Genomic DNA, 13354 nt, shown 5'->3' with positions numbered 1-13354 from the left:
ATACTGGAGACTAGGAAGAGAAGATGCCACAGGGCACAATAATATTGAATACAAGGGAGGAGAGCTGTGGCCTTTGTACTTTCCAGTAGAGGTCAGCGTGTCTTGACTTCAGGAGACAATATGAACCAGTGCCCTGTTGATACAGGAGCGGAGTCCCAAGGGACAAGAGCACTCTTGTGATGTGATGCAAAGCTATGTCCTCTCCACTATTTTCTGAAGTGCAAGGGTCGGAGATGACTATGTCTGGGAAACTGCATCTTCAGCAACGCTTTGTCCCTTCCATTCTCTTTGTTTAAGTCCAAATTGAATTCTAGTAGGATAAATAAATCAAGTTGTTATGGCTTTAATATAAATTTTATTATCTATAAAAATGGCAAGGTTGAACAAGACGTTAGTCATAACTAACCCTTTTAAAAACTTTTTGAATACACTGTCTTATTTTGCTTTCTTTAAAACACACAATGTAATTGTTATCTTTAGATTACATATACAAGGCCTCCAGCCCTGCCCAAGACCATACAGGTAATAATCAACATGACCATTTGTTCATTCCTTCAGCAAATGTATAGTCTTTGTCTACTTAAGCCAGGTCCTAGGATAAGGACACTGGTCAAAAGTCCTGATCCTAGAATGTATATTTTATCCACAGATCCAAGAAAAATGTTGATCAAGCTCACTTGACCAAAACCCACTGTATCACAAACCCCTATACTATTATCACAGCCCCCTCCGGCCTCTGGCCTCTTGAGTCCCTGGCTCCTGTGATTCTGGGAATCAAGAAGCTCTGGAAATCTTGATGGGAACAATGTACTGGAAGCAGAAAGGATGTTAAGAAAAACGGAAGTTGGTACAGACAAGAAAATAAATAAATAACCTTGCCGCCATGCTGCTTCCTAATTGCCTGGGCCTGTCATGGCTTCCTGCTGGCCTTGCCCAGGTAACACTCTCTCCTTTTCTTACCGTCTCCACAGAAGCAGCATTGGTGTGTTCTTCTGTGGACCCAAAGCCATGTCAAAGACTCTGCGAAAGATGTGCCGTTTGTACTCATCAGCGGACCCTAGGGGTGTTCATTTCTATTACAACAAGGAAAACTTCTAGATGCTGGAGGTAAATTTAATGCACTGTGCAAGTGGCTGCAATCAGAAAGCTTAAGAGTCAGGAGATTTTTTTCCCCCAAAGGACCAAACAGCAATCATTTTAGACTTCACGAATAGTATGGTTTTAGCCTAATCTACTCAACACTGTGGTTCCAAGATGTTAAAGTAGCCACAAATGAGAACACATCAGAACAGGCTAGCTGAGTTTCTGTTATCATAAGAATTTATTATGGCCACCAAAGGTGAATCTCATATAATCTTTTCTGTCATAAAATTTGTATTTTTGATAATTTAAAAATGTAAAAGTCGGGATTGGGCATATAGGTGAGTGGTTGAATACTTAACTAAAATGTAGAAATCATGGTGTTTAAACTTAGGACAAGGGCCAGATTTAGCCTGTGAAATGTTGATATGTTTGTTAATCAACAACATGGTTAGAACTGGGTAGAACCACTGAAAGTTTTCTACCTTGTATGACATATACATAAAAACTAAGTTTTGTGTTTGCCTGTCCTCTCTTCTTCCTTCCTTCCTTCCTTCCTTCTTTCCTTCCTCCCTCCCTCCCTCCCTTCCTTCCTTCCTTCCTTCCTTCCTTCCTTCCTTCCTTTCTTCCCCCTCTCTTTTAACAAATAGTTATAGCTCAACTCAACGTCCATCCCATAAAATAGCTGGGAATGTTTTTAAAATTTCACCAATTTAGTCTTTCCATGCCCTGTTGCTGGTTGCAAAGTATTACTCACACCTTATAGTCTTCTCCACTAGTGTTAATGTTTTATAATCATTTCATCAAATATATCAAGACTGATTTGAAAATTATTGAGCCCCAGACAGCAGCAAGTAGGTGCATTAGTGGCATAATAAATCTTTTATTCAGACTTTATATAAATTTATTGACTTCAGAAGACTCCTTTGATGTCTCTATGCCTGTTAATATGTGTCCAGCTGAAACTGTTTAATAAGCAGCCATTGGGAACTGTATACCACACCATATTTTCTTACCTTCTAGATATACATTATATGCAATAAAACAAAAGCAGTTGCTGAAATTAGGATAGACTGTGCTTTTCGAATGTTTCTTATCATTGTGGACTATCATAAAAGAAGTAAATTGGTCTGATATGTTTTGATTTTTACAAAACCCAGCAGGTACTTAAGCTTTTTCATGTATTTCTAAAGTACAAATTTATTATTTACTTTCTATTATCAAATTATTTTTTTGTTTTGAGTATGATTTCACTCATATTGGTTTAGGTGTACTCATATAATTGGGTATATTTGATAATAGCTCACACATGATTTCTACTTCCTCTACTTGGGAAGTTTTCAGTATCTGAAAGTATCAGATAGATGGATGGATAGATAGATAGATAGATAGATAGATAGATAGATAGATAGATAATCACTTGAAATCTAATTGAACACATTCAGGAATACTATGCAATTATTTTTCCATTTAAACTTGATTCAATAATTATTGCAAGAAATTTCTATAGTCAAATCTAACTTTTAGGCAGGAAATTAAATACATTAATTTTTTCCCCTTAATCATATTCAGTTACTACTTTTCTTTCCTTGCCTATTTAAAAATAAAATGTACTATTTGGTCATGCAATTATGTCTAATAAAATAAAACTTTTTCTGGTATAATGTAAGACATCCAATTGCTTATTATTTCTGTAGATACTGTTCAACTTTTTTTAATACATATATATATGGAGAGAGAGATTCTCACCTATCCAAACAGAAAAAAATATAAAAATATGATTTCAGTAATGTTGCAATATCCAAATTTAAAGGGAAATAATTTATTCAAAACAGAAACATTCCACAAATATTATTCAAGGTAATTAGGTACATCAATAAACATAAATGGGAAGACATGTGAAAATGGGTACAGGTAGTATTAACTGAATTTGAATATTAAATATTCTAAAGATATCAATTTATTTGAAATTAATTTCTATGCTAAATGAAACTCCAATTAAATTAAAATTTCCTTGATTTTGATTTTAAATAGTATATACTCTAAAGTTCACTTGGGGCAGTATAGGAAAAAAGAAAAGCAAAAAACTGGTGTGGGAAAGAAACATGGAAACTGGAAAGGATAAGGAAAGAGAGAGAGGACAAGATAGAGGGAGGGGAGGGGAGAGGAGAGGAGGGGAGGGGAGGGGAGGGGGAAGAGGGGAGGGGAGGGGGGAAGAATAGAAGGGAGGGGGGAAGAGGGGAGGGGAGGGGAGAGGAGGGGAGGGGAGAGGAGAAAAAGAGCAGACAAGAGAAGTGGGAAAGGGAGAAACTTCCTGTGTATAAAAGAAATCATCCTGAAGGGGGATCCCCTAAAGCATCCAAAGAGAAAATTGGCATTACCTGCAGGTGAACAACAGTAAGTGTGGGCAGAACCTCCTCAACTACTTCCCTCAATTCCTAATGCTAAGAAAATCCTGTTTTAAAAGTACTAAGGTACCTGTGGGCCCATGAAATTAACTTCCCAAAATGAAGGCAAAATACAGACTTTCCAAACAGAACCAAACAGGACACGCCCTCCCCTCTCCAGAGTAACTGCCAAAGGATGTACTTACTTCAGGAGGGAGGAAGTTCAATTTACCAAGACACAATGTGCAAAGATGAGCCAAGAAAAAAACTAAAAAGAAAAAAAAAATGTTTTGTCAAAATCTCTACATGATGACTGCAAAGGACAATAAAAGATTAGTCATGAATAATTGTGTGGGAGTAGGGCAGGGGTAGAGATGTGTGGAAGCTCCCCATCATGTTTTTTGAGACAGGATGTCTTGCTGAGCCTGAAACTGGTAATTCAGCCGGACTAGCTGCCCAGCAAGCTTTGGGGATCCTCCTTGTCCTTCCTTCCCCAGCATTGGAGTTAAAAATCACTCACCCCAATGCCTAGTTTTTTCACATGGGTGCCAGAGGAACCCAACTCACAGCAAGCTGTTTACTGGCTGAGCCATTTCCCCGGCCCCTGAAAGAATATTTTTAAAATATAAAGGTGAAATACTAGATATCATCCACTTGTAAGATAGGAAGACACTGGAATCCAGCATTCATGGTCTTTTCACTGTTTGGAAAGACAGAACTGCTGCATGTAGCCTTTGTTCAGTTCTGTAAGTAGATGAGGTGACCTGAAATGGCCCATTGCGCGCACCACAGTGACTCTATCCGTGAGTTTTGGTTGAGCCTAAGCTTTTAATTAATTTCTGGGGTGATCCAGAAAAGTGTGAAGCTGTTTTCAGGTGAGTTGTGTCTCTGCTTTAATTTACACATGAAGCTGTCAGTCTGTCCCATTTCCACTCAACTGGTCTTCGCAGGCTCTACTGTACTTAGACCATAGTCAGTCCCCATCAGGTCTCTGTGGACATCTCTCTGGCCTTTTCTGTCACCATGTTGCTATGGTGAAGTATGGAGCTAACTCCTTTCTCTCCACTTTATAAATTACTTTTTTTTTTTTTTTTGGCCTGGATGGTTGAATAATTCTTTTATCTCTGAGACTCGGAACTTTTGAAAAACATTCACATAATTTTTTTTGCTATATTATACTGTCGGGGTTGGGGGTTTCCTTCACCTCAAGGACATTCTCTTATGTTAGATCTTTGAATACATTTGTATGCCCTTTGTTTCCTCCTTTCAGAACCATCAATTATTTTAATAATGGATCCTTTTCCATTCTGTTAATTATTCTAATGTTTATAATCTCTTTGTATCCTTTATTTATATCATTTACTCCAAATTTTTACTGGCCCAAATTATTACTGTTGGAACTCAAACTGGTTCCTGTTTTAGAAAACAACAAATAAATATATGGTGTGCTATATAACATTACCAGTAGAATCTGGGCAGTATTCAAAGGTGGGTTTTTGTTTTTGTTTTTGTTTTTGTTTTTCAATGAAAACTGTAAATCTTAGTAATCAAGCTCAATTGAATAAACAAAAATTATAACTAAGCTTCTCTCTGTTCAGCCTTGGTTTGTGACCATGGGCCTCCATGTCCCTTCTGCTCCCGATCTGGTTTGTCCCCTTTGTTTCTTTCATAACTTGGTCTTTTTTCTCTCTCTTATTCAGGTGCCTGTCATCAAGTTTTGCACAGCATGAATGGTGACATAGTACTTTGGTCACAGTTTCTACCCAGTTGTTACAGTTACTTAATTGATTCTTCCATATTGTAAATAAACTGTGCGTTATTTTTCTGCACCCATCATATCTGAAACTATGTCAAGTATCTCTCTCTTTCTTCCCCCTTTCCTCCCATCTCCCTTCCTCCTCCCACCTCTGTCTTTTTTACTCAGACTTAAACTGGACCAGATTACCTAGTCCTATTCTACACCCTGAAGTCAACAGTGAGTTTTCCTGTCTCTGTCCAAGCACCTCCATAAGGAGAGGTGAGGGGTGTTGATAGTGCACCTCCATAAGGAGAGGTGAGGGGTGTTGATAGTGAGTGTACCTTCATTAGGAGAAGTGAGGGGTTGTTGATAGTGCACCTCCATTAGGAGAGATGAGGGGGTGTTGATAGTGAGTGCACCTCCATTAGGAGAGGTGAGGGATGTTGATAGTGCACCTCCGTTAGGAGAGGTGAGGGGTGTTGATAGTGCACCTCCATTAGGAGAGGTGAGGGGGTGTTGATAGTGAGTGCACCTCCATAAGGAGAGGTGAGGGGTGTTGATAGTGAGTGCACCTCTATAAGGAGAGGTGAGGGGTGTTGATAGTACACCTCCATTAGGAGAGGCTCTCAGGAGCTCTCTTTCAACAGAGAAAGTCAACTGTCTTGCTTCTTTTCTCCAAAGTCTACACATGCACAGCAGAAAAGGAAAAGGGAAAGAATTTCAACAAACTTTCTCATGCAGGAGTTTCTGACTCACCAATAAGGCACCGAAGAAATAAATGAGTAGAAGCCAAGCCATATTTCTGCTCTCACTCTGCTTCTGAGGACTTGGCCTCTTTCTTTCATATGGTATTGGGGGGGGGGGCTCTCAAGTGCACACACCTGGGCATGTGGAGGCCAGAGGTTGACTTTGGGTGTCTTCCTTCATGGCTTTCCACCTGATGAGACAGGGTCTCTCACTGATACTGGAGATCGCCAATTCTATGAGAATGGCTGGCCCACACTGGAGCTCCAGGAACCCTCCTAGCTCCATCTGCCCAGTGCTGGACTACCCAGCATGCACCATTGCACCTGATTTTTACATCAGGTTTGGAGATGCAAACTCAGGTCCTCATGCTTATATCTCAATACCTTTGCCAATGGAGCCATCTCCTCGGCCCTTGCCTTTCTTATATTGGTAGTTTTTCTTAACACTGTGATCAAAATACCTGACAGAATCAACACATGGGTTAAAGATTTACTTTGGCACATGGATCCTGAGATTCTCCATCCATCACAGTGGGGAAGACTTGGTGGTAGAACCAGCTTCTCCATAGCAGTGGGAGCTTCCAGCAGCAAGCCTTCCCATGGAGCAGAGTAGCAAGCAGAGAGCATGGTGACACCAGAAACTGATACAACCTTCAACCTCCCCCCTCCCACACCCCATGAGCTACTTTCACTAGCCAGGCCCTACCTTCTAAATGCCCCCATCACCCTCAAAATAGCACCACAGGCTGAGAAACAAATGTTCCCAATGTGAGCCTGTAGGTGACATTTCAGATTCAAACCATAATGCTTCTCTCTGGCACAAATTTTTGAGCTGTATTGGATTACACTTGTCCTTTATCTTCTTTATTGGTCAATGTGTGCAACACTGTGAGGGTGAATGCCCACAGCATTTTCTTTATGATGTACTAACTGGATTATTATCTCCACAACTGTGGCTATTTTCAAGGCCCACAATGGCCTCCATCCAAGAAGTAAAATGCAACTCTATTTTTAATCAGATGCTGAAATCATTGGCCAATTTTCTTTCAGAAACAGTTCTATTGACTTCTGTGACATACGCATCTCTTTGCTTCCATCTCTGATACCTCTGCCCAATTTCAAAGTGTTACTATGTCTTCAAACTTGGTCCTCCTCTCTTTTTCTGTCTGTTCTCTTGACTTGAAGACCTCAAACACCATCTGTCTGCTGATGAGACCCAAGACTAAAACTCCAATGTAGACATCCCCCTTGAAACTCCATGACATCCCAGCTATCTGCTTCAGCAACTGAGAATAAGCATCTCATGTTCATACTTGAAGAAGCAAACTCTTCTTTTCAACTTATAGTTCTACTCTTCCTCCAGTTTGTATTATTTCAGTGACTTCACCCATCATCTGCTAAGAAGCATAAAGTAAATACATTAAGAACTTCTAAGTCCTCTTTGTCTCCCCTAGATCCCTCAACAGTGACTATGAACTTTGTCCAAAGTCATTATCTTAACATGTTATTTATTTATTTATGATAACCATTTCAGAAAAGCATGGGTTGTGCATTCGTGGCTTGCAATAAGTACAATTAAAACTTCTAAGTTAATACTATTAATCTGTCTCATCCAACCACAAGCAAAGTGTTCTAAAAAGCAATATCCATGCACTGCATTGGCACAAATAAAGCCCTGGTTTCTAGGCTGGCCAACCTTCTCCACCTCCAAGAAATGGGTGGATCCTGATTGAGTATGTTTTTTCCCATATGAGTCACCTTATTCCTAGATAATCTAAAAATATTTTCTTATTCATCTTACACATCTTATATACCTATTAACATATTGCTATTTTTTAATATTTATTTATTTTATATATATGGTGTTCTATCTCCAGGTACACCTGCAGGCCAGAAGAGGGCATCAGATCCCATTATAGATGGCTGTGAAACACCATGTGGTTGCTGGGAATTGAACTCATGACGGTGCCAATGCTCTTAACTACTGAACCGTCTTTCCAGCCCCCTAACACATTACTATTTTACCTCCTCTCCTTCCCTTTCTTTCCTGTCAACTCTTACATTGTTTTCCTAATGACTTTTATGAGAAAATGCACAGCCCTCCAAGTTTCTTCCTTCCCATTTTCTCCCCAAATGGACAGAAGAAAAGCTGCTCTAAGAGGTTTCTGTTGTTGTTGTTTGGGTTTGGTTTCGGTTTTGTTTTTTTTTTTCTATAAGCTTCAAGCACTTTCAAATTACTATAAAAACTCCCCATTGTTCTTGAAGGCAGAAGCTTATGAATGATACAGGATCAGTTTAGCTATTAAATTGTACCAACCCCTAACTATGAAAACATTGGCATGGCATATTTTATAGTGATTTTCTGCCATCCTCTTCAAATAGCCAATCAAATTTCCTCAGGAGTCCAATTTACTTTTAAAAAATGCCTAGAAGTGTAAGAACAGTTCTAACTGTATAAGACACCAATACATGTAACAGAATAAATAAAACTTTTACAACAAAAAGGATATTACTTCATCCTATCTGTCCATACTACTTTGAATGGAGGTATTACTCAGTTACCGTCCCAAACTCCACCTACACCCCGTCAATAATTTCTGCACTACAGTTAAAAAATGTGTGCAGAGGCTAGAGAGTGAGTTTTTAGGGTTGGGTTTGTGTAAAGAAAAAAGTAAATAGAGAAAAAGGAATCTTCAGTCTATTTATGAGGTCTTGGAGTGTTCCCAGGAGAGCAGTATAACAGACCAATTAGAGACAACACAACCAAAGATCTGAGAATTGAATGCTGGTTAACATTCTTGCTTGAGTTTTAGATCAGCACATGGTTGACAAACAGTGGAGCCTATCAAAATGATAATTTTGTACTAATTTTGTACATAACATTGTAATACCCTTGGAAATTAAGTTGACATTTGATCCACAAAGCCTCCAAGTGGGCCAGGCTGTATATTCTTAACCTAAACCTGCTAACTGCCGTCCATCACAGAAGGCCTAAATAAGAGTGTCATAACACTGCTCTCAAACTGTATGTGGAACAATCCAACAGTTCTGCCATACAGAAATGTAAGGGAAGCTCAACTCAGGTAAGAAAACCAACACATGTCAACACCAACATGACACAAACATGAGGAAAAGCGTTACAGAACAGCTCTCATTAAAACATTCCAACCAGCAGTTAAAATCACTGGAGAACAAATGAAAAAAATAGTCTCAGCAAAGAAGGGACAAAAGAACCAAATGCAAGTGTTAGAATCTATACCAACTGCAAGACTCGCTAGATAGGTGGATCGTAAGAAGAATGTCCCTCCAAAAGATGTCCTCATCCTGATCCCTGGAACCCATGACATGTGATGTCACACTGCAAAAAAATGAATTAAGATTCTAGGTAAAGTTATGACAGCTTTGAGATTGTTCCCTGGGGATGAAAGATTAGCCTTGATTAACTGGACTAGCCAAGTGTTATCACTGGACCATTACAAACGACAAGAGAGGCAGAAGGTTCAGAATCCAAGAAGTAACAAGAAAAGTGGGGTTGGCTACAGAGACAAAGGGCGCTAAAGAATGTGGAGAACTTCTAGAAGTCATAAGGGAAAGGATACATTCTTTCCTCTAAAAGATACGGAAATGAACACAGCCTGTGATTTTAGTCCAGAGATATTCATGGTTCACCTAAAACAAATGTAAGATTTTAAAAATGCATTATTACAAGCTACAAAATAATTATTTTTGTTATAGTAACAATGGATGACATATAGATCAAAAGTAAGATATCATAAATTCATCACTTCTCTTCCAAACAACCTATACATTTCAATCGGAGTCCTAGAAAGGTTTTTCATGAAACTTGACAGACTTTTTATACATATGTAGAACAAAGAGAGATTAGCAGGCAAAACTCAAGAAAGGAGTCCTCAAGCTTTTCTGTGGCCACGCCATGAATATTCTGAGCTGTGTTGGCCACATATGGTCTTTGTCACATCTATTCCTTTGATTTTGTTTATTTTTTAATTTTAAGAATGTAAATCATCCTTAGCTTCAGGGCTATATATAACCAGCAGATGGATTGAGCCCACGGGCCATACTTTGCCTATCCCAGAATTAGAACATGGATACACTCATCAACACAATTCATCCTGAAAAGGGGGAAAAAGCATTGTTGAGGAATGTATATCTAAAGAAACCATTCCATTAGATTATATAGCAAGTAAAACAACATCATTTATAAACTTGTGCAACACATAACCAAAGCATATTGTAAATATCAGGAATGATATATAAACTAAATCACAAACCCTAATTTCATAATATTAATGATTTCTGGTGAGGCAAGTGTGTAGGAACAAATGAAATAAAAAAGGAGAGTTTCAATAGTGTAAGTAATATTTATTTCCTAAATTAGCTTTACAATTCGTGTTACACCAGCTATAAATTTGTGTTAACATGATATATTTCATAGTTTTTCAATAGTCTTGACATTGAAATACATGACATGTTAGATCCCAAAGCAAGTCTAACAAATTTAAGAAAATTGAGATGATGTTAAACATATTCTCTGACCACAGTGAAAGCAGAAGTTAGCCAAAAAAAATAATAATAATAATTCTGGGAGATTTAGAAAGTGTGGAAAGGAAACAATAGGCTTCGGGATGTTGAAAGGGTCAAAAAAGAAATCAAAAAGAACATTTAAATGTTCTGAGACCAGAAGAAAAGAAAACAGGAGAAGTAGAGGCATGGCATAGTCAAGTTATGAGCCCCAGCAACAACAATACAACATAGTCAAGTTATGAGCTCCAGCAACACAACATAGTCAAGTTATGAGCTCCAACAAAAGCAGCTAAGAGAGAACTTTACTGCAAAAAAGTGAACAGCTACATCACAAGAGAGGAACTCCCGGGGTTGTATGCCAATGAAGAACAAAGTGAGCTGAAAGTGAGAAGGAAGGAAATAAAAATTATTAGAACAGATGGGGCAAAGATGGGAGAAAGGAGAGAAGAGAGAGGGAAAGAGGGAGAAAGGCAGAAGCTAGAAAAACACCAGTCAAGATCAAGGACACTAAAAGCTGTTTCTGGGGGACAAAATAAACAAAATCACTGAACCTTTAACCAGAATGACAAAGAAATAAAAGGCTCAAACAAACAAAATCAGAGGGCTGGAGAGATGGCTTGGCAGCTAAGAGCCCTTGCTACTCTTGCAGAGAACCCAGGTTCATTTCCAACTCCTGCACCGCAGCTCACAACTGTCTGTAACTCCAGTTCCAAGGGGAAGTGATGCTGTCTTCTGGCCTCGGTGGGCACCAGGCATGCATGTGGTACATATACATACATGCAAGCACACACACACACACATACACACACACACACACACACACACACAGAATAAACAAATCTTTAAACAATTAGGACTGGAAAAATGATCATTGCAACTACACTATAGAGATACCAAGGATCATAAGAAATTGCTATGGACACCTACAGAAGAAATCAGATAAACTAAAGAAACTGACAGATTCCTGGAAGCATGCAAACTGCCAAATCAGGAGGAAGTGGGAAATCTGTGTAGAGCAATAATGAATAACAAAGATAATCTCTTGCAAAAGTAAAACTCAGGACCGGATGGCCTTACTGCCAAATTCTACCAAACATCTGAAAACCTAAATCAATATTTCTCAAACTCTTCTCCAAACAATAAAGATGACTGGACACTCGCAAACTCATTTTACAAGACCAGCATTACCTTGATTCAAAAACTAGGCAAGGTATTATAAAAATACTGTAGATCATGAATAGATTGATATATATAGATATATCTCTCTATATATATATCAATATATGGCTATAAAAGCTTTTATATATATGTATATATATGCATTTAAATGGAGTTACCATATAATTGGTGAGATATTATCCCAGATATCATATGCTACCAAGTAAAAACCCCAGTAACAAGAATGGATTCCATTATTTTTGAGTTGTCAGCCTAAGCAGTCCTATAGACACCTCCCCACATACAAAAAAAAAAATTATAGGTTATTGCCAATACTGCTGGTTACCCTCCACAACCCTATCTCACCTCATGATAAAAATAACCATCAAAGTTACAAGAGATTTACATGTAAGACCTGAAACTGAAAGATGCCCAGAAGAAAATACTGAGGAATGTTGGAGATTGAGTCTAAGACATTGGCCTGATAAATTATTTCAGGCAGGACTCCATCAGCATAGACAACAAAAACAGACAAATAGGATCGCACTGCATTCAAAATAAGAGCCGAGAGGCAGTCCACAGAATGGGAGAAAAATATTTGAAAATCCTGCATCCAATAAGACACTGACATCAAAATACAGAGGAAATTGAAACAACACAATAGAAAGAAAACAAATAACTTGTTTTTAAAATGGGCAAAGAATCCTAACCAACATTTCTCACAAGAAAAAAAAAAAACAATAGGGTTGACTAATAGAGATACTGACTGGGCTGGGAGGCAAGGTCAGCAAGGGTGCAAAAGGTGTTAGAGCTGCAAACCAAGAATAGCAACCAAAGAGCTGAGGTCAGCACGTGAATGTCAGGATTTCCAGAGGAGACCGGCACCTCCCGTAAGGCAGACAGGCAGGCGGGCAGCACACTGTGCTGGAGTTGGCAAGGGTCTTCATCAGGAAGACCAGCACAGGAGTCAGGGCTCCTCCACAAGGCTGGAAGGCTCTCTGACTCCTGTCATAAGGGTAAGGGAAGAAAACCCCAAAAGAGCTCAGCTCATTAGGAGCAGAGCACACAGGAGCCCCCGGACATGGCTGGACTCTCGGGTCTGAGAGACCAGCATCTTCCATCCATGGGATGAAATGATGGAGTTGTCTAAACACTGTCCATCTCTCATGGGAATCCTCCCATGAGCTGGGGTGGAACTAAGCCTTCCAGTGAGTAGGAAGGCAGACTGGGTCCCTCTCCATGATCTCTGGAAGGTCACTGAATGTCAGGGAGGAGCGCCAGTTGGCAGCACTGTGGGTCTCCTCCCGCCTCTCCCACCTGTCTCCCCGCCCCCCCCCCTCACCCCCAGCATCAATTATTTACTTCACATTTGCAGCACATTCTCCAGATTCCAAGCTGGCACAAAGAAAGAATCGCAAAATAGAGCTCTGTTACTGTGCTTGTAAAATGGTGCGTCTTTGTTTTTTAAATTGCTTAAGTTTTTGAAATGCCTCCCCATCCTCATGATTAATGCTATGCATACAGTGCAAAGCAGAGTGAGTAGAGAATTACAGCCGGTGCCAGTTCACCCAGAGGCATTCATCTTCTTTTTCCCCCTTGGTGCCTGCACTGAGCCTGAGGGTAAGCTGACACTTTTTATTTTTTTTTTTTAATAAATTAAGCTTCATTTTCTTTTTTGCCTGTGTGTTAAGAACCCTGAA

The 13354-nt window shown here is 39.2% G+C and overlaps 1 protein-coding gene across 1 annotated transcript in view; it reads left to right on the top strand.

The window, feature by feature from the left end:
- The window catches only part of Nox3 (NADPH oxidase 3), a 62618-nt gene extending 61520 nt beyond the window's left edge, over nt 1–1098 (top strand). Inside the window, exon 13 of the mRNA XM_059272396.1 lies at nt 972–1098. Coding sequence (XP_059128379.1) covers nt 972–1098 — 127 coding nt within the window. The remainder of the gene's footprint in view (nt 1–971) is intronic.
- Nucleotides 1099–13354: the final 12256 nt, after the last annotated feature.

The sequence above is a fragment of the Peromyscus eremicus genome, chromosome 8b, assembly GCF_949786415.1.
Source record: "Peromyscus eremicus chromosome 8b, PerEre_H2_v1, whole genome shotgun sequence".
Classification (NCBI taxonomy): domain Eukaryota; kingdom Metazoa; phylum Chordata; class Mammalia; order Rodentia; family Cricetidae; genus Peromyscus; species Peromyscus eremicus.
This window is presented reverse-complemented; position numbering and strand designations above follow the sequence as displayed.